The sequence below is a fragment of the Typopeltis vanoorti genome, chromosome 11 (assembly GCF_054136105.1).
Source record: "Typopeltis vanoorti isolate ZY-2024b chromosome 11, IOZ_Tvanoo_1.0, whole genome shotgun sequence".
Lineage (NCBI taxonomy): Eukaryota > Metazoa > Arthropoda > Arachnida > Uropygi > Thelyphonidae > Typopeltis > Typopeltis vanoorti.
This window is the reverse complement of record NC_143559.1, coordinates 83,029,348-83,056,749: the sequence shown is the minus strand read 5'-3', so window position 1 is coordinate 83,056,749 and position 27,402 is coordinate 83,029,348. Positions and strand designations below refer to the sequence as shown.

General features: G+C 35.5%; 1 protein-coding gene across 1 annotated transcript in view; it reads right to left on the bottom strand.

Moving 5' to 3' along the window:
• Positions 1-1,268: 1,268 nt before the first annotated feature.
• The window catches only part of LOC150101805 (uncharacterized), a 57,506-nt gene continuing 31,372 nt past the window's right edge, over positions 1,269-27,402 (bottom strand). Inside the window, exons 2-3 of the mRNA XM_090400494.1 lie at positions 24,845-24,913; positions 1,269-3,548 (exon numbers count right to left, since the gene is read on the bottom strand). Coding sequence (XP_090256620.1) covers positions 2,140-3,548; positions 24,845-24,913 — 1,478 coding nt within the window. The 3' untranslated portion in view covers positions 1,269-2,139. The remainder of the gene's footprint in view (positions 3,549-24,844; positions 24,914-27,402) is intronic.

Here is a 27,402-nt window from a genome sequence, read left to right as displayed (position 1 = left end):
AGTAACAGACTGATTTGGAGGAAAATTGTAGATAGGAAGTTAGTAATGATGTAATTTTTTCATGTAGTACTGTCATATCCTGTACACCCCTTGAGGGTACATGGCAGGAATTTGATGATGATGATGATGATAAAAAAAAAGAAATGCTGGGCTCTCTATAGTGGCAGATATAATTCTGAAAACATCACTCATACTGCATGCTGGAAAAAATGGGGAGGGGGGTTAAACTGGGTCTTTGCTGCAAAATCTAAATATGGTTTATGCCCACTTCAAGTTTCTAATAAGCAATGTGGTGATATTATACCAGAAACCTATCACCTAGCGATTCCTGTCCATTCCTCTGAGGGGTGTGGGCCACACCTTGATCCCTGCCTATGTCAGTTCTAATGGGACCACAAAACTTCACTGAAGTTTGGCATACTCTACACTGTAGAGACCAAGACATCAGCACCATCAGTGTTTCAGTTTAATCATACAATCTATCTTGAGAAGAATATCTTTATTACCCGTTTAGGTTTCATAAAACCTGATATTCTAAATGTACATTTCATGGGTGGGTTCATAAAAGATGCCAGATACCTCATCAGCTATTTTAGAAAAGGTTGTAATGTCTCTTACTTAAACAGAATGAATAACACAATCACACTATCCTACTGTTGATCTCCTAGTCCTTTTCTCTTTAAAGCTATCTATAAGAGTTACATATTTATCTCAAGTTTCTCTGACTTCAATAGATTCCCCCCCCCTTTTTTTTTGATTTATAGCATATTTCCAAATCTCTCATATCCATGCTTGCTGCAGCTGTCCATAACTACTACAAAAATGGCACACCCATAATTCCTGGCTGATGCCTATTAACAGTTCTTTACTGATATAAAATTCTGTAAGCTGACCAAACTATCTCTCTCTCTTGAAGAATATAAATGCATAAGTTTAGAAAATATACTGTGGTGAAGGATCACAGTGGAATAGAGAAAGACTTAACATCATTCACCCATGCAAAAATTCAAAATTTAAATTTGTATATAATGATTCCATACTGATGAATATAGGCATATCTATTTTTAGACTGCTGTGGAATAAAACAACAGCTTCATTTATCTGTAACACAAGCAGATACATTTTGTACATTAGTCATATTACTGTACTATACTTTCAGATATGTCAGTAATGTGCTAGGATATGCATATAAGCTCTAAATTAAAATCAATCATTTTCTAAGGTGTGGTAGTTGTTTCTAAAAGCTTTTATTTTGTTGAAGTTCCACATAACATTTATATTAAAAAAATAAAATAAAATGCAAGAAGAAGAAAGTATTAAAAAAAATGCAAACTGCAGTTAAAAAAATAATAAACCATGTCATAAGTTAAGGTTATTCATAAAAGTTCATTAACAACTATATCAAACTAATTATAGCTGTACAGTTTCTCTCTTTAAAAACAGAATTAGTTAATTTCAATGAATTGATACCAATTATTTACATCTGCAGCTTTCACATTATCGATACTCGTGTTTTCATAATATCTCTGGATTTTTAAATATTGTTCACTCTTCTGCAGATATTGCAAACATGGAAATATCAATTTCTTTATTCATAATAGGGAAATTGATTTTCCTTATTACTACTAATGTAATAACAGCTACTAGGTGGTATGATTTGTTATTTAGGTATGCAAACATACCTAAATAACAATTATTTAGCTGCTGTTTTTTAATTCTGATAAATTTTTGGATGTTTTACAAGTGAGTGATTAACAATAACATGCAAAAGAGTAGAACTTATAGAATACACAAATATGCAAAAGAAGGAGCGTATAGTTGAAGATAAACATTCAAAAACATCTGGGAATAAAATACAATCTGTTATATGAAAAATTAATGTATTTGATTAAGTTTTTAATCCATAATGTCAGTTCTAAATGCATTATTTTTATGATTTCATTAGATAGTTTTTTTTCTTGTGCTCTCAGTAATACTACTTGCTTTATGAAATAATTTTTAATTTTATGTATAAAACTATGGCAACATAAAAATTTGCAACTTTAATTATATATTCACATATTTAAACTTTCTGAAGTAGCAACCATAACATATATACATATGCACCAACGGAAAAGTGCCAGAATACCCAGCCAATCATCAGATGAGTGATATTAACTCTGTCAGATTTACAGTTACTGCAGTTTCCTGAGAAATTGGATTAACTTGATTTTGATCACATACAGTTTCTGCAATGACAGACTGGCCATCAGAAGAAAGTGTTTGCTCTATCTGATATTCTTGTGCTGTACTGTTAAGCTGTTGCAATGCAATAGGACTGTCAACAGATTCACTTGAGGTCTGGAAAGTATATACAATAGGTGTTCCAGTAGAGGTGTCAACTATAGCAGAAACTGCATTTTGAAGTTCTGCTGGGTTCTGCTGTACAGGTGCTGTATCAATTTCAGAAACAGTCATTATTCCAGGGTATAGAACAGGATCAAATTTCTGTCGACGAGGATTCCTTGGCCTATATGGTACCTTAGCAGTAGGATTGTCACCATGATGCTTCCGATAATGTTCTTTCATCCTGTCTCCTCTTGAACAGGAATACTCACATTCTTTGCACTTGTGAGGTTTATCGATTAGATGAACTTGTCTGTGTTTGGCCAAGTAATTTTTATCAATGAAGCCTCGGCCACAGATATTACAAACATATGAACGTACACCAGTATGTGTTCTTTCATGAGCAGTAAACTGACTTTTTCTTGGGGTGCTATAATTACAATTAGGATAATGACAACGGAACACATTTCCTGTATGGATGCGTCTATGTGAGAGCATATGAGACCTATGTTTAGTATTAAATGCACAAATATCACAGAGGTAGGGCCTTCTATCACTGTGAATTGGGATATGCTGGTCTAAACTGGCTTTTGTCGTAAACCGACGGTTACACTGATTACAACAATATGGTTTCTCTCCAGTATGGCATCGCATATGAGCATCTAAATTAGCTTTTGTGCGGCAACGTTGGTCACAGTGGTCACACTTAAATGGCCTTTCATCTGTATGTCTCATTCGATGAGTCAACAAAAACTGAATTCTGTCACAGGTGTAATCACAGTGTTCACACTGAAATGGAGGTCCATCAAAGTGTGTCTTCATGTGTGTGTAATATTCTCTGTTCCATTTACAACTGAAATCACATATTTTACATTCATAAACTGTATCTTTGGAATGAACTCTACTTATGTGTCGTTCCATACGAAGTGCACTGTGACCTACATATGAACAGTGTGGACATTTCACACCTTCCTTCCAGTTTGAAGCATAAATTCCTTCCAATCCATATTCTTCATATAAATCACAGCTTTCATTCCTCAAATCCTCCTCTTCCTCCTCCTCATCTTCTTCATCCTCTTCTTGTGAATCAGTTTCACTTTCATAATCTAAATTACTGTCTGATACTACTTGGTTTTGGTGAATTTCATTTGATAAAATGATAACTTTCTGAGAACCTTCTGCTTTTCTTTTGGAAGTTCTTGTTGAAAGGTCATCCAGAGAATCTAAAAAATATATTTTAAAAAATCAGAATATTGACTATTGACTATATCCATCACTAAAAAACAAATCCAAAGGAATTCATAAACATCATTCAGGCTGTGCATTATCATCTAGTAAAGATCTTGCAACTTCAGAGAAGAAATTTTGGTTTCCAATCTAAGGCTATCCATTAGATTTTCTCATTGATGCTGCAAGATCTTTACAAGATAATGTACAGCTTGAAGGATGTTTATAAATTTCTGTGGATGTGATTTTTAGTGATACTTTATCTTCAACAAACCTCTAAATTACTAAACTTAATGAGCAGATGATATTTAATAAAGCAACATAAAATCTCTTAAAGGTTGAAGTTACATAAGTGAGACAATCTATAAGGAAATAACTGAACTGACTGCAAGTCTGATTCCATGTCCAATTGTCAATTCAGTGGTTTCTGTCATTATTAGATATCCATTTAGATAACGAATGAATTGGGAAACTTACACTCAGTCATATTATATTATTTAATATTATGAAATGACAAACATTTTGCACATTAAAAAATATTTATTTTTTATATCCTATATTTTTTTATATAATATCCTGAAAACAAGGATATTATCATCAGGCATATTCTGGAAAATGTTCATCCTATCAGCCAACAGCATGCCATCAAGTCCACTAGGAAATGCAATTATGATTCTAGGCCTTGCTTTGTTTCTTCATCTCACATATGTTGTGCCTGCCTGCATGCATTGTATGCAGGCACAATAACTGCGATTCGTGTGTATTGTACCAGTTTGACTTTGGTTATTATTTGGGATTACAGCCAAAGCAACTAGGGCATTATGAGGCCAGTGTATTATGTTTGCCAATTGTGCATGATTTTCTGAAAAAACCTGAGTTTCCAGGAGCAAAAAATCTTCCACCTCTATATGAGACTTGTTAACACCTTGAGTTTTTGACTTTTATGAAATATAGGAAATAGCAATTCAATTATTCTGGTTATATTATCTAAGTTATCTTCCTCCAAAAATATGAGTAACAATCAATTTATAAGCTTACCAGAAATAAGACAAGAAATTTTTCAAGTCATCAGAAGAGTAGCTCACAGAAAAAGGAAAAGCTGGTTCTTGTTGGGAATCTGCACAGCACAGCAGAAAATGAATTTTAGACACAGAAATATTACAGGAAAATTTGGAAACAAGGGTAGTGCTAATCTTAAGGGAAAGCATCTGCTAAATTTCTGTTCAGGCTACAAACTAGTCATTACTACTACTATATTTCAATATAAAAAATATTCACATTCATCTGCAAGAAAATACACAAAACAAGATAACTTATTGATTACATCAATAATTTACTCAAAGAATAGTTCAGAATGGTCCAGGAAACAAGTGCATACAGGAGATTTGAAACACAAAGTGGTAATCACTTAGTGTTGAGCTGCATAAAAGTTGAACCATTTTCAGATGTAAAATACATATTCAAATATAGAACTATAATTGGGTGGGTGGAGGAGGAAGAGTGAAATATACAGTCAAATCTAGCCTGAATGGCAAGACTTGAAGAAAGTACTCATTTTCCAAGGAACACATGAAGTTTTCTACAAAGAGAAAAATAAGCCGTCAAGGCTTCCATGAAAAAAGAAACCACGTGGAAAGTTCCTGGCTATTAAGCCAGCATGTGCTCTCATAGGAAAATTTTGGAAAGAACATTTTCCAGGTTCAATATGAACATGTTGCTGTTGAATGGGTCTTCCACGATGAGTCTGCTGACTTCAGGGAGGTTACTATAATAGTAATAATATTACTATTATAGTAATATAGTATTATTATTATATTAAATATCAAACAGTGGCAAAGTGTTTTAGATACTAATAAGAACTGCTTAGAAATGAAAGAAAGAGTGCCACAAAAAGGAATAAAAGATGATTATGGTGACAAAAACTGAAGATAAGAATGTTCCGGATGTCTGGCTGGAGCAATTACTTTGAAAAATTATTTCATGATGTAGCTTGCAGCAGAACTGCTGTAGAAAATATCCAGGACAAATGTAATATTGAATATATTTCAGTATCAGAGATAGAAAGAACTACCGGTAACCTGAAATACAGAAAAGCAGACAGGGTATGTGTTTGATCTGAAATGCTTAAATATGGAACTGTAAATGGTTTATACAGTGCTACACTGCATCATTTGCTGCTTGCATAGGAAATAAAATAATGTAAAAATTTAGAGGAATTCCCCTGTTGAGTGCTCAAAGAAATATTTATGCACACATTCTCAAGAAAAAATCAAGAAAAGCTGAAGGGAAAATTGGCAAAGGACTTGCTGAGTTTAGATCAAAATATCATTTATGACAGAGAAATCATTGAATAACTTTTGTTAAGAAAAAATCATATAAGGTGCCATAAGGCTGTTGTTGTAGTTTGGGATTTAAGGCTGAAGCAACTATGAGGTCAGTTTATAATGTTCTGTAAAATTGCAGATGTTCATCTGGCTAGTCTGCCTGTTTTGAAGGATGAAAAACCTGAGTTTTTGGAGGAAAATCCCTGTCTCCTCCATCTTGAGATCAGTTAATTCAATTTCAGTTGAAAAAGGATCATAAAGTTCTTTGCATCCTAGATGGCATTAAAACCCATGTCTTTCTAACCAAAGAGCATAGTCAATATTGACTGAGTTGGGGAGGTTTGGGTATACAAAGAGGACTGATCAAAACAATGAATCTGTATGGCATAAATGAAACCTTATAAAGAGCAATACCTAGCTTACACTTCAGTTGCAAATCAGCTGTGCAAATTGAAATATGTACAAAAATGGATATTAACCCTGATGTGCAAAATAGGAGGATACGAAGTTCTTGACTTTGTGCAAATGTTATCTTATTACATAAATGCTAAAAACTGTGCATGAAAATTAGCAGTAAAAAAGAAAATATGAAAATAATCAGAAAAGAAAAATATGCCAGCTGCATTTTCCATAGTGAACTTAAAAGAAGAGTTATGCATTTTAGTTATTTAAGAACAATTTTTAGTAAAGATGGTAAACTTAAATATAAAAATTAATAGGGGTGCTTAAGGGTCAAAGCCGTATAACTGAGAGGAGACCTCCACATAGCCTTTAAAGGAATGCAGAGAACCGACCAGGGCTTCTGACCTAATGTCCAATCCTCACCTTCTCGTGGTGCACCCTGTTAGGTATCTACCTGGAACTGAACGAACGAGGATGGGCTGACAATTTGGGATTTAGCCGACCAAATTGTATTCTTATTGGCTTAAACCAAAATACAACATGACAAAATTTCATGCCGGCTGGGGCGTTGCCCGATTAAACAAGGACCCTGTTGTTTTCGCCAGGGAACCAGGGCAAACAGCAAAAGGTCAACTACTGGAACAAATCTGAAAACACACCCCAACTCAATATCACCAGAGTTGAAGATCAGTACTATCAACATAAGAAGCCTGAATGGCAAAGAAATGGAGCTAGCTGAAGAATTAGATAAGTACCAGATCGATATAATAGGGATGACTGAAACAAAAAAGACAAAAACTGATGAGACCTTTCTGAGCAATAAATACAAAATGTTATATTCAGGCAATGACAATCAAGGAAAAGAAGGAGTAGCCATAGTATTCAACACTAAATACAAGGCTAATCTTCTTGAATGGCAAGCAGTCTCGAGTAGAGTGATATGGGCAAATATCAGAATGGGGAACTGGACAATGAGACTTATTTGTGCCTATGGTCCCACAGAAGGCTCAACTAAGGTAGAAGTGGAAGAATTTTTTGACTCTAGAGAAAGCTACTGACACAATGAAAAAGGAAAAGTTGGCCCTTGTTGGGGATCTAAATAACAGAGTAGGAAGTGATTGTGAGACATACAAAAATATTTTGGGGAAAATTTGGAGAAAAGAGCAAAGCTAATAATAATGGCAAATACCTCTTGGATTTCTGCTCAGGACATGGACTGGTTATTACTAACACCATGATCCAACATAAAAATGTGCACAAATTCGCATGGAGAGAAAAGGAAAGGAACAAGAAAAGTCTCATTGACTACGTTATTGTCAATAGTGATGTTTTCTTTCTGATGCTGACACCAGAGTGTACAGAGGATTTGAAATTGGAAATGAACACTATTTAGTCTTGAGCAGGATAAAAGTGAATTTTATATTGAAAAGAACAACATGTAAGAAAGTTTTAAAACGAATAAAAGTTGAGCAGTTCTCAGATGTGAGCTGTAGACTAAAATACACAAAGATTATTGAAGAAAAAATGAAAGAGTTTGAGAACAGGAACCAAACCTTGGAGATTCAGTGGCAAACCTTGAAGAAAACACCAACTGATGCAGCCAGAGAGGCATGTGGTGAGGTTGTGTGCAAGGATAGAAAAATCAGAACTCCATGGTCGACTCAGGAAGTAAAGAGGCAGTGAAGGAAAAGAAGAAAGCATATCAAAAGTTCCTGGCAAATAAGTCGGCTTGTGCTCTTAGAGAATACAGAGACAAATATAAGAAAGCTAAACACTGTGTAAAACTAGCTAAACAAAAGTCATGGGAGGACTTTGGCAAGAACATAGAAAATAAATATCAAGAAGGTGGCAAAATATTCTGGAGGTTGTTGAAGAAGCTCAGAAATGGGGCAAAGAGTGCTGTAAAAGGAATTAGAGATGATAAAGGTGACATGAAAACAGGAGAAAAAGATATTCTTGATGTATGGAGTAATTACTTCGAAAAATTGCTAAATGAAACAAGCAGTGATAGCACAGTGGTAAAGAACACTCAACAGGCGTAGAGTCAGGAATACATATCCATACTTGAAGTAGAAAAAGCCATCAAAAACTTGAAATGTGGAAAGGCAGCAGGAGTAGATGATATTCGAGCAGAAATGCTTAAGTATGGTGGTATAAAAATCTTGCAGTGGCTGCACTGCATAGTTCAGAAGGCATGGACAGAGGGACGAATTCCCGATGATTGAAGTAGAACTCTCATAGTACCCATATATAAAAAAGGGAAATAAAACTGAATGTGAGAATTACAGAGGTATTTCCCTACTGAGTGTTCCTAGTAAGATTTATGCAAGTATACTTGAGAAATGGCTGAGAAGAATTGTGGAAGAAAAGCTTGGTGAAGAACAAGCTGGATTCAGGCCAAATAGAGGCCGTCAGGATCAGATCTTCACTTTACGACAAATAGTCGAGAAATCATGGGAATATAACAAAGATCTGTATTTAAGTTTTGTCAATCTGGAAAAGGCATATGACAAGGTGCCAAGAGAGAAGCTATTCAATATGCTACAGTTATATGGTGTCAATGGGGCATTACATCAAGCAATACTTAGTCTTTATTTGAGTTGTAAGTCAGCAATTAGGATTGAAGGAAGTACACGAAGATGGTTTAATGTTAAATCTGGTGGGAGACAAGGATATACATTATCCCCTCTTTTATTCATTAACTATATGGATCATATTATGAAGGAAAGTGGTATTAAATCTGATATCAAAATTGGAGATGTTAATGTCAGCTCTTTGCTTTATGCGGATGATGTTATACTTCTAAATAAATCTGCTCAAGTCTGCAAGATTCCCTGACTAAATTGAATAACTCTTGTAATAGATATGGTATGAAGGTCAGCAATAAAAAGACAAAGACAATGAAAATAAGCAGAATCGTTGAAAATGCCAACTGCGTTGTGAACGGAGAACTTGTGGAACAAGTAAAATATTTAAGCTACTTACTCACGATTTTTAGTGATGATGGTAAATTAAATATGGAAATAGACAAAGAATCAACAAAGCTGGTATGGAAGGAAGTCAACTGAATAAATTCATATGGAATAAAAGAGAAATCAGAACACTAAATTAGCTATATACAAGACCGTGTTCAAACCAGTTTTAACTTATGGATCTGAGAGCTGGGTCAGAAGTAAAACACTTGACCAAAGACCACAGATATGAGAGTCCTGAGAAAGATTAGAGGCATGAACAGATGGCATCAATGGCAATATCACATTAAAAACGAAGATATTAGGAAAGAACTTGACATTGTCAGCATCCAGGAATGCGTTAGCAGAGCTAATCTCAGGTGGTATGGTCACTTAAACAGAATGGGCAATGAAAGATTAGCAAAACAAGTGTTCTCCGGCAGGTTGGCAGGAAAACGACCCAGAGGAAGACCAAGATATAGATGGATTGATACGGTACAAAGTGCCTTAGACGATAGAAATATAACATCTGATAATGTTGGAGTCTTGACAAGTAACAGACTGATTTGGAGGAAAATTGTAGATAGAGAGTTAGTAATTATGTAAATTTTTCATGTAGTACTATCATATCCTGTACACCCCTTGAGGGTACATGGCAGGAATTTGATGATGATGATGATGATGATAAAAATTAATAGAATAATTAAGATTGATATAGTAGAAGCCAGTTGAATTTTTTTATAAACAATAGAAATGGCATAATCATCAAAATAGTAGCATATAAAACAATGCTCAAACTAATTTTAACATACAAATTAAGAAATGGGTTGGTGATAAAACAGTTCAAAGAATGGAGATTAGACAGATGAGGAGCCTGAAAAAATTAGGATGGTGAACAGACAGCACCAATGATAAAATTAATAGTGGTAAAATTAAAAAGAACTATATTAGAAATTATAGGAGGTTGTTGCTAGAGGGATTTGTAGTCTGTAGTGTTTGTTGAGAGCTCCTGATAAGATAAGTGTTATTTTAAGTTATCATTGACAAATTTACTTGAATATTACGTAGTTTTGTTTGCTTTGCGTATCTTAGTGTGTCTGTTTGTGTGTTTTTGGTGTTTCAATTATTAATTTGATAAAATACGATAGGTGAGTTATGGCTCCCACAAGAAGGAAAATGGCGGCTAGTAATAATGGTTCGCCATCATTATTCAATAACTGTAATATAAAGGAGATTATTTAGTGTACTATCTGCGAAATGGACGTTTTGCGCATTGCTGTTGGAGTATGGTTAGATGATAATAAAGGAGTGAATGTGTGTAGAAAATGTAAGGAAAATGAGGAATTAAAGTGTATTTCAGGTCATGAGTGTGATATTTTTGTCAAACGTCAGAATGAAGAAAATAGTGATATGACAAGAAATGGGCGAGGTTGTACCAGAGAACTGTGAGGGCGTGAATGTAGAAAGTGTGAATGATGGTATTAATACAGAGCAAATTAATGGTTTAACAGAAAATAAAAAAGATGAGATAGATGCAATGAGTGAGATCGTGTTGTTGAGTGGAGCGATACAAAGAGCAAAGCGTCAGCTAGAGCGTATGAACAAACGTCTATTGAGTGTACCAGCCAATAATAAAAAAGTATGATAGGAAAAATAAGAGTATGAGTGTGAACGTAAACAAAATGAAAGAGAGAGTGCTGTATGGAGATTCGTTAGTACAAGATGTGTTAGTAGAGGATTTGACAAAATCGTACCAACCTGGTGTGACCATCAAGGACGTAACTGAGTCTATTAGAGAGCAAACGGAAAGGGTGAAAGAAATGATTGTTGTGGCAGGTACGAATGATTTGAAAGGAGATAAAATGGAAATGATAGAGGACCTGAATGAATTGTTTGAAGTAGCAAAAGAAAATAGTGAGAGAGTTAGGATGATTAGTCTTTTGCCACGGTATGACAGTGAAGTGTTTAAAAGGAGGGCCATAATTGCAAATGACTTTATGAGTTGGTTATGTATGACGAGTGGTGTGGAATTTGTGGACGTGTGGAGTGAGTTCGATGGGCGAAAGGATCCATATAAGATGGATAGCTTGCATTTGAATGGATTCAGTGTAAGGAGACTCGAAAAAGTGTTGTTGAATGAAGTGGATGTGCAGAATCAGGGAAACTAGATTTAAGGGGGGAGTAGATATGCAGACCTTAGGGAGGCAGTTGAGTGTATGATATGCCCGAGCAAATAAAGACAACAAATCAGAATGGGATAGTTAGTATAAGGCATCAAGGTAGGGATGGGGGCTAATGGGGGTCTGAAATTCATGTACACTAATGCTGGAGTATTAGGAACAAGAAGGAAAAATTTTTGGCCATGATTGGCACTTCCAGACCACAGGTTATTGGCATTAGTGAAACAAGGCTGACTGCAGATGATATAGCTAGTGGGATTGAATGTGATGGATATAGTGTGTTCAGGAATGACAGGGAGAATAAAATGGGGGGAGGAGTATTGTTGATAGCTGATGAGCTGCAGCTAAGGAGAATAGAAGTTGAATTGCAGGATAGAGAAAAGAGCACATTTGAGGCCATTTGGCGAGAGATTGTGGCTATCAGAACAAAATATACAATTGGGTACTGCTATAGACCAGGTGATAGAAAAGATGGTGGAGATAGTATGCACAAGCAAATAGAAGAAATGAGTGGAAGGAGGGTAATTATTATGGGAGATTTCAACTATGGTCGCATTGATTGGAGTGATGAGAGGACACACGGGAGGAAGGAATTGGATTTTATGCAGTTATTAAGGGATAACTATCTGCAACAGCATGTAATGGAAAATACTATGGGGCAGAGAGTGCTTGACCTAGTAATTACATCTGAGGATTTGGCTGTAACAAATATGACCACATTGCCACCAATTGGTGAGAGTGATCATAGGGTCTTGACTTGGGAGGTGGCTAAAGGTGTGGAATTTACAATTATGACAGGGTACATGTGGAATTATCGAGCTGGTAAGTATGATAAGCTTAGAAGTTAGATTGGTTCAGTGCCTTGGCATGTACAACTGCAAGGGCTAGAAGTTGACAGTGCATGGGAGGCGGTTAAGAAGTATTTGCATGAAGCAATAGCTGACTGTATACCTAGAATCCGAATAATAAACGAAGTAGTGGTTAAATGAACGAATAACACCATTAAGCTTGAGCTGCAAAAAAAGAAACAACTATGGAGGGAATTTAAGGAGAAGGTGACCAGAAGGCACATGAATGGTATAAAGCGCAGGCCAGAAGGGTAACGAGTGTGGTAAGAAAAGCAAAAAAGGATTACGAAAGAACATTGGCCATGCAGGCTAAAGATAATCCTAAACAGTTTTTTCGACATGTTGCAAGTAAAAGAAAAAATGTATATGGCAGAATGATTTTAAAGAATGCCGAATAGGAAGGTAACTGAATCAGTTGATATAGTTGAATTACTGAGCGAGCACTTTGCAAGACTATATCTTCCAGGTGGTGACATTGCAGAAATGAATGAACCAATAGATTATATGGGAATTGTGGTGAATGAAGTGGAGGTGAGTAGTCTATTGCATAACCTCAATGTCAATACATCTGTGGGATTGGATGGTATACCAGCTCATGTCGTACATGAAGCAGCTAAAGAACTGTCAGTACCCTTGACCATTTTGTTTAATTTGAGTCTCGGGTCTGGGTTAGTCCCGAGGGGGTGGAAAGAGGGGAAAATAGTTCCACTCCATAAAGGAGGTTCAAATATCAGGAATCGTAGTCAAGGTTTTGGAGAAATTAGTCAAGAAAAGAATACAGGATTGGATAGATGAAAATGGGATATTGTATGGGGGATAACATGGTTTTGTGAAGGGTAGATCATACCTCAGTAACTTGTTCACATTTTATAACACAGTGACAGCTGAACTGGATAAGGGTAATGGGTTTACAGTGATTCTACTGGACCTTGCCAAGGCCTTTGACAGGATACCACATGGAACTCTAATCAATAAACTGGAGCAGATAGGGATGGATATAGGGTTGGTAAGATGGATAGGAGGGTGGTTGATGGAGAGATACCAGAGAGTGGTGTATTCAGGAGTGGAGTCCAAAAGATTGCTTGTGACTAGTGGTGTGTGTCGCAGGGCTCTGTTCTTGGACCACTACTTTTCAATTTGTTCATCAATAATATAGGAAAGGATCTGAGAGGAAGTGTTCACTTGTTTGCTGATGATGCAAAGTGGGATAGAGCAATTCTGAGTGCACAGGATGTCAAAATTTTACAGGATGATTTGGATAGTTTGGAGGACTGGGCTAGGGAAAATGGATGTCAATTTAATGTGGAACTGTAAGGTTATGCATTTTGGGGTGAAAAGATTAGCAGCAGTATATCACATTGGTGGAACCATACTCCAGGAGATTGATGAAGCCAGGGATTTGGGAGTGTTGGTGGATAGGGAATTGAAGTTTAGCGGGCACATTGCAAAAGTGGCTAAATCAGTTCATCAAAACACTTTGCTTCAGAAAAATACTTTAACAAGCAGAGACAAACAAGTTATTGTTCCTCTGACCCCATCTAGACTACTGTGCCCAGATATGGGTGCCAGGGTTTCTTCTTGTTGGGGAGGAGGTGGAGAGGATCCAGAGACGAGTGACCAAGATGATAGCAGGTCTGTGGAATGAACCTTATGAGAATAGGTTGAAGATTTGTGGGTTGCAAAAACTGGTCGATAGGCAGAAAAGGGGTGATACAATTGAGACATTCAAATTACTGAAGGGTTTCTATAAGATTAATCCAGAAGATATTTTTGAGAATAGAACTGGTGGTGGGAGGACTAGGGGCCATACATGGAAGCTGGGCAAGAATGTGGTTAGCAGGGGTGTTAGAGCTAGGTTTTTTACTTGTAGAGGTGTGAATGAGTGGAATAAGCTGCCAGAGTCTGTTGTGGGTGCTACGACCGTGAATGAGTTCAAGGCGAGGTATGATAGATACTGTATGAATGTCGAATAGTTGTTCTTGACATGATGTTAGGGCCTCCCTCGATGAGTCTGTCGACTCCTTGGAGTTGCCCAGAATAATAATAATAATTTCTTAATATTCAAGAATGCATAAGCAGAGCTAATCTCAGATCATTTAAACAGAATGAGACAAAAGCTTAGCAAAATTTGTGCAAAATGGTAGCAAAACGACTCAAGAAAATGCAAAGATATATATAGATATGTTTATGAAGTTGGGAAGGTTGCTTTAGACAAGGATCTAGAAAAGTAAGAGCTGATAAAATCAAAGCTGTAACAAATAATATAACAATTTGAAGAAAACTGTCAAACTAGTAATGTGACATTGTGTACAATATCATATTTGATATTCCTCCCTTGAAAGTCCACCAGAAAATGAAAATTATATATGTACAATCATGATATTAGTGACAAAATTTCATATATTTCATTGAAGTTCATGAAAGAAAGTAATTTAAAGCAATGGCTTTGGCATTATAGTTATTTGACTGTACTGCAGTTGTCAGATTAAGTAAACTAAATTTCACAACTACAGCAGTGCAGTAGTATTTTTCACACTGAATTTCAGTAGCAGTTCAGTTATTTCTTAACTTAGTAAAGATTTTTTTTTTCTCTAGAATCACTTTTATTTTAACAATTAGTTTCATTTCATTACCTTTCCATTTTTAGGACATGCTAATCAGATTGTGTGTGGCATTAAGTTACTAAACACAATGACAATATTTTAATTAAAGTGCTTAAATGAATATTCTTGGTTTCCTATTGTGTTTAGTAGATGTCAAATGTCGAGTTAATGAACAGGGGAATGAAATGGTACAGTGGATGCCCTTTCAATATAAAAGAATCTTGTTTAAATAAAATACTAAAAGGAATCAGAAAATGACAAAAATTACTGAATAATCAGACCCATCTTGAAATTTTGAAAAACTAAAACTGAAAAAATAAAATCAAATGATCAGGTAGATAGATGCATTTAAGTTAGTTACCAATGTTTATGAATATCAGAAAATCAAAGCTATAAGAAAATGTTTGCATAAAATTGTCTCAATTTTGAAACAACATAGCAGTTGCTAATTTTATAGTGGAGTATATATAAAATTACCATTCAACATTCTCTAATTTAGGCTATTTTATGCAAATATTCATTTGGAGCCTTGGTTCCTGATATCACATATTTAGAGAGTGAAAAAGAGATGGTAAAAATAAATGAACAGCAGAGAATAAGAGGAAAGGTATCAGGTTATTAAGGAAAGGTTTATAAACATGAGATAAATTTTCAATCAATATAAAAATAAATGTACTGAAATGGATTTAGTGTGAGTCATCGAGAGGCTGTTGTTATGGAGTAATCAGAGAGATAAAGGTGGATGGCAGAACTGAGAAAGTAGGAGATATGGAAAAACAGGAAGTGTACAAAAGAGAAGACTGAAGGAATACTTGTGAATATATAGGGGGAGAGAGAGAGAAGAATGACTATTCATGAGTGGAGAGTGACAATAGGGAAGAATGGGTCTGGGCAGACAGGAAGATATGATATGTGGATAATGCAATCAGTGGTGAATGGTGTTTTCTATAATGACAGGAAAGGAAAGACATGCCCAGCAGAAACTGATGACAGTAGTGGAATATTGTTCAATAAAATGGATGTCACAAGCATGAGATATTTAGACGAATGTGTTTTGTTATAGGCCTAGAAAATTTGGATGATAAGGAAATGTTTACACAAACTGGCTTAGCAAATAAGAGGAGAGCGATATTCTAACCTCCATGGAGATGGCAGCCTCATCGTGGGAGGTTCACTGAACTGACAACAAATCTATCATCCATGCATTAGCAACATATTCCGGTAATGCATTCCATGCACTGAAAATTCTCCAAGTAAAAAAAAACCTCACACCACTCTTCACTGCACTCTTACACAACTTCCAGAGATGGCCTCCAGTTTATTCCCTCTTGCCTTCTACACTTTTATAATTGCCTCTGCATTAATCCAATCCCCTCCCCCATTAACTTAAGCATCTCTATCATATCACCTCTTTTCCTACTGTCCACCAAACATGCAATCCACATTTCTTCAACCTCACTCTCTCCATAGCCAGTTCCAGACTCCTCATATTGTCTTAGTCACTCATCTCTGGACCATCTCCAATGTTTCGACATCACATTGAAAACTTCATTTTCGATGTGTTTCATTTCCACATCATATTGTGTTCAGATTTGGTAAACCAAATCTGAGCACAATAATCCAAGTGTAGTCTGGCATGTACTTTATACAGTGGCACAGCCACCTCCATATCCCTACATGTTAGAATACTTCATTTCATTGCAAAACTTGAAACGTGATCTCTAAACTTCGGTCTAATGTCAACCATGACTCCTAAATCTCGAATCTCACCCACTTCCTTCAGTATAGTACCATCAATATAGTACACAGTCTTATATTTATGAACTACAAAATGCAGCACCTTACACTTAATATTAAACCATAACCCTACACTCACAGAATTTCATGCCAGCTGGGGCGTTGCCCGGATAAACAGAGTTCCAATTGTTTTCGCCAGGGAAACAAGGCAAACAGCGAATAGTCAGTTACTGGAACAAATCTTAAAACACACCCTAACTCAACATCAGAGTTCAAGATCGGTACTATTAACATAAGAAGCCTGAATGGCAAAGAAATGGAGCTAGCTGAGAAATTAGATAAGTACCAGATCGACATAATAGGGGTGACTGAAACAAAAAAGACAGAAACTGGCGAGATCTTTTTGAGCAATAAATACAAAATATTATATTCAGGCAATGACAGTCAAGGAAAAGAAGTAGCCATAGTATTCAACACTAAATACGAGGCTAATCTTCTTGAATGGCAGGCAGTCTCAAGTAGAGTGATGTGGGCTAATATCAGAATAGGAAACTGGACAATGAGACTTATTTTTGCCTATGGTCCCACAGAGGGTTCTACCAAGATAAAAGTGGAGGAATTTTTTGAGGCTTTAGGAAATGATTGTCAGACGTACAAAAATATTTTGGGAAAATTTGGAGAAAAGAGCAAAGCTAATAATAATGGCAAATACCTGTTGGATTTCTGCTCAGGACATGGACTGGTTATTACTAACACCATGTTCCAACATAAAAATGTGCACAAATTTGCATGGAGAGAAAAGGAAAGGAACAAGAAAAGTCTCATTGACTACATTATTGTCAATAGTGATGTTTTCTTTCTGATGCTGGACACCAGAGTGTACAGAGGATTTGAAATTGGAAGTAATCACTATATAGCCTTGAGCAGGATAAAACTGAATTTCATTTTCAAAAGAAAAACATGTAAGAAAGTTTTAAACCAAATAAAAGTTGAGCAGCTCTCAGATGTGAGTTGTAGACTAAAATACACAAAGATTATTAGAGACAAAATGAAAGAGTTTGAGAACAGGAACCAAACCTTGGAGATTCAGTAGCAAGCCTTGAAGAAAACCTTGATTGATTCAGCCAGAGAGGCATGTGGTGAGGTTATCTGCAAGGATAGGAAAATCAGAACTCCATGGTGGACACAGGAAGTTTAGTGAAGGAAAAGAAGAAAGGATATCAAAAGTTCTTAGAAAACAAGTCAGCTTGTGTTCTTAGAGAATACAGAGACAAATATAAGAAATCTAAACACTGTGTAAAACTAGCTAAACAAAAGTCATGGGAAGACTTTGGTAAGAACATAGAAGACAAATATCAAGAAGGTGGAAAAATATTCTAGAGGTTGTTGAAGAAGCTCAGAAATGGAGGAAAGAGTGCTGTAAAAGGAATTAGAGATGATAAAGGTGACATGAAAACCACAGGAAAAGATATAATTGAAGTATAGAGTAATTACTTCAAAAAATTGCTAAATGAAACAAGCAGTGATCGCACAGTGGCAGAAAACACACAACAGGCATACAGTCAGGAACAGATATCCATACTTGAAGTAGAAAAGCCATCAAAGGCATGAAATGTGGAAAGGCAGCTGAAGTATATGATATTTGACCAGAATTGCTGAAGTATGGAGGTATAAAAGTCTTACAGTCGCTGCACTTCATAGTTCAGAAGTCCCGGACAGAGGTACGAATTCCCAATGATTGGATTAGAGCTCTCATAGTACCCATATATAAAAAGGGAAATAAAACCGAATGTGAGAATTACAGAGGTATTTCCCTACTGAGTGTTCCTGGTAAGATATATGCAAGTATACTTGAGAAACGGTCGAGAAGAATTGTGAAAGAAAAGCTTGGTGAAGAACAAGCTGGAATTCAGGTCAAATAGAGGCTGTCAGGATCAGATCTTCATTTTACGACAAATAGTGGAGAAATCATGGGAATATAACAAAAATCTACATTTAAGTTTTGTAGATCTGGAAAAGGCATATGACAAGGTGCCAAGAGAGAAGCTATTCAATACGCTACAGTTATATGGTGTCAATTGGGCATTATATGGTTTGAACACTGTCTTGTATACAGCTAATTTAGTGTTCCGACTAATTTCTCTCTTATTCCATATGAATTTATTCAATTGACTTCCTACCATTCCAGCTTTGTTGATTCTGTTGTCTATTTCCATATTTAATTTACCATCTTCACTAAAAATTGTGCCTAAGTAGCTGAAATGTTTTACTTGTTCCACAGGTTCTCCATCCACAATGCAGTTGACATTTTCAACGATTCTGCCTATTTTCATTTTCTTTGTCTTTTTATTGCTGACCTTCATACCAAATCTATTACATCAGTTATTCAATTTAGTCAGGGAATCTTGCAGACTTGTAGCGGATTTATTTAGAAGTATAACATCATCCGCATAAAGAAAAAAGCTGACATTAACATCTCCAATTTTGATATCAGATTTAATACCACTTTCCTTCATAATATGATCCATATAGTTAATGAATAAAAGAGGGATAATGTATATCCTTGTCTCCCACCAGATTTAACATTAAACCATCTTCCTGTACTTCCTTCAATCCTAATTGCTGACTTACAACTCAAATAAAGACTAAGTATTGCTTGATGTAATGCCCCATTGACACCATATAACTGTAGCATATTGAATAGCTTCTCTCTTGGCACCTTGTCATATGCCTTTTCCAGATTGACAAAACTTAAATACAGATCTTTGTTATATTCCCATGATTTCTCGACTATTTGTCGTAAAGTGAAGATCTGATCCTGACGGCCTCTATTTGGCCTGAATCCAGCTTGTTCTTCACCAAGCTTTTCTTCCACAATTCTTCTCAGCCATTTCTCAAGTATACTTGCATAAATCTTACTAGGAACACTCAGTAGGGAAATACCTCTGTAATTCTCACATTCAGTTTTATTTCCCTTTTTATATATGGGTACTATGAGGGCTCTACTCCAATCATCGGGAATTCGTCCCTCTGTACAGTCTTTCTGAACTATGCAGTGCGGCCACTGTAAGACTTTTATACCACCATACTTCAGCATTTCTGGTCGAATATAGTATACTTCAGCTGCCTTTCCACATTTCAAGCTTTTGATGGCTTTTTCTACTTCAAGTATGGATATATATTCCTGACTGTATGCCTGTTGAGTGTTTTCTGCCACTGTGCTATCACTGCTTGTTTCATTTAGCAATTTTTTGAAGTAATTACTCCATACTTCAAGGATACCTTTTTCTCCTGTTTTCATGTCACCTTTATCATCTCTAACTCCTTTCACAGCATTCTTTCCTCCATTTCTAAGCTTCTTCAATAACCTCCAGAATATCTTACCACCTTCTTGATATTTATTTTCTATGTTCTTGCCAAAGTCCTCCCATGACTTTTGTTTAGCTAGTTTTACACAGTGTTTAGCTTTCTTACATTTGTCTCTGTATTCTCTAAGAGCACAAGCCAACTTATTTGCCAGGAACTTTTGATATGCTTTCTTCTTTTCCTTCACTGCCTCTTTAACTTCCTGTATCCACCATGGAGTTCTGATTTTTCTATGCTTGCAGACAACCTCACCACATGCCTCTCTGGCTGAATCAATCAGGGTTTTCTTAAAGCTTGCCACTGAATCTCCAAAGTTTGGTTCCTGTTCTCAAACTCTTTCATTTTTTCTTCAATAATCTTTGTGTAATTTTAGTCTACAGTTCACACCTGAGAGCTGCTCAACTTTTATTCACTTTAGAACTTTCTTACATGTTATTCTTTTCAATATAAAATTCAATTTTTCCTGCTCAAGGCTAAATAGTGATCGCTTGCAATTTCAAATCCTCTGTAAGGGAGAAAACATCACTATCAACAATAACACAGTCAATGAGACTTTTCTTATTCCTTGCCTCTTCTCTCTGTGTGAATTTGTGCACATTTTTATGTTGGAACATGGTGTTAGTAATAACCAGTCCATGTCCTGACAGAAATCGAATAGGTATTTGCCATTATTATTAGCTTTGCTCTTTTCTCCAAATTTTCCCAAAATATTTTTGTATGTCTGACAAACATTTCCCACTCTTCTATTTAGATCTCCAACAAGGACCAACTTTTCATTGTGTCAGTTACTTTCTCTAAAGCCTGAAAAAATTCTTCCACTTCTACCTTATATAGAAATATAAGATCTGATAATGTTGGAATCTTGACAAGTAGCAGACTCATTTGGAGGAAAATTGTAGATAGGAAGTTAGTAAAGATGTAAATTTTTCATGTAGTAGTATGATATCCTGTACATACCCTTGAGGGTACATGGCAGGAATTTTGATGTTGCACTCCACACTTCTTTGTCCAAGTCAAAAGTCTCTTCAGATCTTCCTGAAGGAAATTATTATCAGTGTTGCTACTTATAATTCTTCCTAACTTCGCATCATCAGCAAACAATTGAAGATCCACAGTCAGTTCACATGATATGTCATTTACAAACAAGTTAAACAGCATGGGGTCAAGAACAGAACTGTGGGATACACCACTGGTGACTCTCTATTGAGACTCAGCTCCAGCATACCAACTTGCTGGTATCATTCAGAGAGCCAATCTCCAATACATAACCAATATATATATTCCTATCATCTGCAGCTTGTATGCCAACTTATGTTGTAGTCTATCAAACACTTTTGCATAGTCCAAGAATATCTGTGTACATGATTTTCCCTTATCTAATACACTCATCATATTCTCATAAAACACAAGTAAATTGCTAAAATAAGAACTATCCTTTAGAAATCCATGTTGACCATCATAAAGGAGACTATGCCCATCAATCTAGTCTTATATTCTATTCGTACCAACACCTTGACTGCAACTGCAGTTATATAGACTGATCTATAATGGTAAACTTCTATTCTAGAATGATGCTTGTGGATTAGTACTATTTTGCCTTCTTTCTATTCCACAGGAACCTTACCCACTACAAGGTGTTCATTAAATAACTAGGCAAAATGTATAGCTAACTGTTGTGCATATTCTTTATGAATACGTGGTGATATCTCATTCATTCCCACAGCCTTAGTAACATCTAATGCAATCAGCACCTGATACACCCCTGATTCTTTCACTTCCAATTATCCTAATACTTGCCTCCCTTCTATATATTGCACAGCATTATTTACACCACTATGATATACACTGATAAAGTGCTCATTCAATAATTCTAGTATATCATTTTCGATGGTCACTCTGCTGTCATGACTATTTACTAACGTCAATCTGCCATAATTATTCTTCCTCTTGTTTTGCCATATAACAGAAGAATTCCCTGGAATTAACCCTGGTCTGACCAGCCAATCTCCTCTCATACTGCACATTTTCTTTGTTTAACATGTTGTCAACTTATTAGCCTGTGCTTCGTCATCTTCTCATAAAATCTTCTCATCTCTTCATGTATCTAATTACCATCAACTGTCTTGTACCTCCTTCATTGCATTTTCTTTTCCAGCTTGCTTAATTTCACTGTTCATCCATTTCACTCTTACTCTATTTTACTCACTTAATCCTTGGGATTTCTTGTGCTAGATACTGTCTTATGAATTTCCCTGCACTGTCGACATCTTTTCTGGATAGCCAATGTACCCAACATACTGATGCTAACTGACTACAGATTTTCCTGTAATCACCTGCTTAATACCTCCACATATATCCATTTTTGGCTGTAACCATTTCTTGTTTCATCACTTCCCAAACAAGTACCTCATGATCACACTCGTCAATTAATGGCAGTGTCAATACCTCATTAACAACTACATCATGTAAAATCATCACCAAATTTAAAACACTAAAACCTCTAGTTGCTTCAGTCACATGCTGCTTAAGATATTTATCCCTCAGAAATTCAATACTCACTCACTCTCCTTGTTCTCATATCTCCTCCTTCCATTCTATATTCCTGTAATTAAAGTCTCCCATCAGGATCATCTTTTTACATGCCCAACCAATTTGCTTAAACATTTCACAATTGGTATTCTCTACATTCCCTGGCCTTACAAGCATCCTATCAGATATACTAGCCTGTTAATTTTAACTTCACACCACATAGATTCATCTGCATATGCATTATCAACTTCCACACTTTGTAGACAATTCCTCTGAAATCATTAACAGTGCTCACCCATTTTTCCTAACTATCTTCTGGAAAATTATATATCCTACCATGATATCACATCATCCTGAGACAACCAAGTTTCACTCTTTGGGTATACTAACTCAATCAATAAAACAAACTCAACTCTCTTATTTTTAATACTCCTTACATTTGTACACAAACATAAAAATCCCTGTCTCTTTAAGACATTTCTACCAGCATCATTCCCTATTCTAGTTGCTATATCACACCCCTCTCTGTTCGGTCTGACCACTCCTGTTTCCCTAATCCTGACTCTGAATGCCATTCATACCTATTTCATCCTTACCTTTATGCATTCCATCACTTTGTACTGCTACAATCAACATCTTCAACCTTGTATTCATTATGGGTGATTTTATTTATCAAAATATAGATTGAAATGATAAGATAGGATGTGGGAACAAGAACAAGTTGAATCACCTTAGGCAGTACATAACAATAGGGAGGGGGGGATCATAAGGATAAAAGTCTTGTTTATAACTGAAAAAGAAATAAAACTTATGAACAATGTTGATGATGATGTTTACTGACAATTAATAGAAGCATTTTAAAAAGTGCCAATAAACTATAATCGAGACAATAACATCATCATCAACATTGTAAATTGTGAATTTAAACAAATTGTGTGTGTGTGTGTGTGTGTGTGTGTGTGTGTGTGTGTGTGTGTGTGTGTGTGTGTGTGTGTGTGTGTGTGTGTGTGTGTGTAATAAAATAATAAATAGAGAGAACAACAAGGCTAACAAATCTGTTTAAATTTGGATAATGGTTAAAAAAAAAAAAAAAGGTCTTGCACCTTTACATAAATATTCCATAAGGAATCTACTCTTCTGGAACAGCTTGTTTTTTTTCAAAGTATCCCATGTTTAATAGAGATAGCATGTTCAACTAAGCTCGATTGCTCAAGGTTCATGATACTGGATATAAAATTTATGTTCTTCGTGGCAGACAATAGCAGATCTACCCAACTGTCCAAGGTATGACAGGTGACAGGAGCTAGGGATCTATTAGACACCTGGAAAGTTAAGTGGAGGAAGCTTGTCTTTGAATGAAAATATTAAGGTTAAAGTCTTCTTACCAGGAAGAAAGGACACAATGTTGAGAGGCCTCAGAACTTTAACATTTTTCAGATATTCCTTTAATATAATGAAGAGTAATCTGAGAGATTTCTTCCTCAGCCATAGTGGGAGCCTAAAATGTAGATTTTTTTGATGAAAGGACTTATTGAAAGCATTTTTAAAAAAGGCAGATTTGATATTAATTTAATTTTAGGTATAAAAGGTCCTCTGCAGAACAAAGTATGATATAACAAGGTCATAATGGGTGGAAGTTTTTAACTTGGATAATAGTGCGAAGTAGGATGGATATAACAATCAGTGATTGTTATATCCATGCAATTGTATCTGTGTGTGTGTTTTCATAAAACTAAGAAATGTAAACTATCACAAGGCTGACAAAGAATTAATATGCCTAGAAAGGTCAGCTGGCTGTTTTTCTCCTCCTCTAGACTGAACCAAATTCCTGATTTATCTAGAGTTTCTAGATTATCTAACCCTTACCTGTAAACCTATAGCACATTAATAATCAAGGTACTAATGTGGTATAGGTTTACAGTTATGGGCAGATAAGGGTTGCGTTGTCATACTACCCATTCTCTGAAATACATGGTACAAACTCTTAGCCTAACACCAATTAATTTCTGGCCAAACTATTCAGACTAGAAAGGAGAAGCTCTCATGATTTCAATTGCTTAATACAAGGATGACTCAAATTGAACTGCTTGCATACAGCCTATAGAACACAATACATTATATTCAACATATAATTATGTTGGAATGCTTTTCAATTATGAAGTGCTGAAATAATGTCAAAATTATGAAAATGTTTTGGCTCACACTTGTGATTGTGTTTCATATAGCTTAAAGAAAAAAATATTAGAACAATTTATGAAAGAAGAATGGCAAGCTTATCAACTGTATTGGCACCAAGTCCTATACTGGATAAGCTATATAGGATAAGAAATGTCCAAATAGAAACAAACCTACCTTCAGAGTTACTTTTATCACCTTCGGACTGCTTGCTTTCTGTTAAGTTAGTCCCTTGCCCTTTCAAAACTGTGAACAGAAAAGTGCAATAAATGATCTATACAGAATGTTTATCTAAAAATGTTCTTTTTAAAATTTTACTATATCATGGCAGATATTTTTAACTTTATGTAGCAGATTTACATACCTATCATCTTATCCTTATTTATAATGATACTCAATTCTAATGTTTTCACTTTTACAATCTAATTATTATTCTTTAAAATGGTTAACCTTTTAAAACCATTTGTTGGAAATGTTTTTACAAGATAAAAGCATTTTATGATCTTTGCCAGCTGGAGCTGACCCCTGAAAAGATCAATGCATTTTGTATAATTAATTTCTTAATACTGTGGAAGAAATTCCAAAGCATTTCTCTATTTTTTACTCCTCAAAAATTGTTGTTAATTAGTAATGGTTAATACATAATATGAAGGAAAAAACTGTTGTTAAATAGTTTTCTGTGCAAAGAAGAAAAATGTTGCATCTAAAACATTTTGAAACTTTAATTTCCCCTTTCTGATTGAAATCTCAGTTTTCTATTTTGAAATCCTATAATCTTAGGTTAGGCCCCAAATTTTAAATGACAGAAATAACCTGAGTATCCATCAGTTGGACATTGCCAATTTATTTACAATTATAATTAATAATTTGCAAAAATTTATAATGTATAAAATTATAATTTTCTACACATCTTTTTAATATTAAGAAGGGGATAACAATGGGATAATACAAAATTTAAAAAAGAAATTTCAATTATTATAAAATGCAATATCAATTGGAAGAACGATGGGACATTGTACCCTTTGAGAGGAAAAGATTCAAGTCCAATTCTCATCTTGACAAGAGAAGAACTATATGAATCTTTTTGATTTGAAGGTGAGGGAGCAAGATTTTTTCTCCTGGAAATCTGAGTTTTTCATCCCATGTAGGAAAAACAAACAGAGAATATACATAATTTAAAAACAAACAAACAAAAAAAAAATACTATCAGTGGGTGATAAATGTCATTGTGAGTAAATGGCAGATAGTAGCATTGTTCACATGGGAAATTAAATAAGACGGTGGTGCCCACCCATGATGGGTCTGGATTCCTTAGAGTGTCAAAATCAGTGTCAAATAAAAAAACTGATTCACTGATGCATTTTCTTTGTCAAGCTCTTTCATGACATTCTGCAGCTTTCGTGCTACCTTGAACGTTCTCCAAGTCTCCCTGCGCAACTTCTGAAATGCATTTTGAAATACCACTGATAATTTGCTCACAAAAGATTAATTATGGTAGTATAGATTGAAATGATGAGATAGCATTTAGGAATAAGGAAAAATTTCTTGAGTTCTTGAGAGACAACTATCTCAGGCAGAATGTGAGGATCAAGAGTTTTGGATCAGATCATTTCATCAGAGGATGAAATTGTGAGTGGGGTTTCACACTTCCCTCCAGTTGGTGAGAGTGATCATGAAGCAATCATCCAGGTTGTGGCTAGCCATATGCATATGCAGACTTCTGTGAGGAAAGGAAGTATGTGTAAGTACAAGTCTGCGATTATGACAAGCTTAGAAGACAGCTTGGAGCTATAGCATGGAATGAGAAGTTGAGCAGTAAGAAAATAAATACTGCTTGGGAATTGACAAAGAAATACATAACAGCATCAACGTGTGAATTTCGAAGGTCAAAAGGTTGATTAAGGTAAGTGTAAAATGGATGAATGAGGGGATTAAGCATGAAACCTGGAAGAAGGCACTTTGGAGGCCGTACAAGATGAATAATGGTTATAGTCAGTTACATGAAGAGTATAAAGAGCAAGCCAAGAGAGTGACTAAGGACAACAAAAGTGCAGTATAAGCAGAAATTAGCAAATCAGGTGAAGAAAAGCCCTAGAAAGTTTTTTTTTTTAGATATGTGGAAGTAGAAGGAAGAATGATTATGGTAAGATGTTAATGGATGAACATGTTAAATGGTAACTGCTGCAGAAGACATTGCTGAAGAATTTGGTATCAATTTATAAGGGTGTTTTATCCTCATCAGGGTGGAATCATGAGCAACTTAAGTGTAGAGGACATAGGAGAGGAAGCTTGATGTGAGCAAGCAGGAGGTATATGAGAAAATAAACTTTATATCAATAAGGTAATAGGATTTGATGAGATATCACCATGCATCCTAAGGGAATGTTCAGGAGAATTGGCATGCCTGTTTAATAAGTCTTGCAACAGTACAGGTTCCAAGAGTGGAAAGAAAGTAAAATTATTTTCCACTGCATAAAGGCAGTGATAAGGTTGTGGCTACACAAATTATAGGTCAATCTGTATATCTGGAGTTGTCATAAAGCTACTAGAGCCAGATTGGTGAGAAGTAGGATAGAGAAATGGGCTGATAGCAACAGTATATTCTCTATGGTTATCAGCATGGGTTTGTTAAAGTGAGATTATGTTTTACTAACTTACTTATGCACTATAACAAAGTGACAAATGTCATGGGCAAGGTAGATGCATATACAGTGGTATATTATTATTAAACGAGA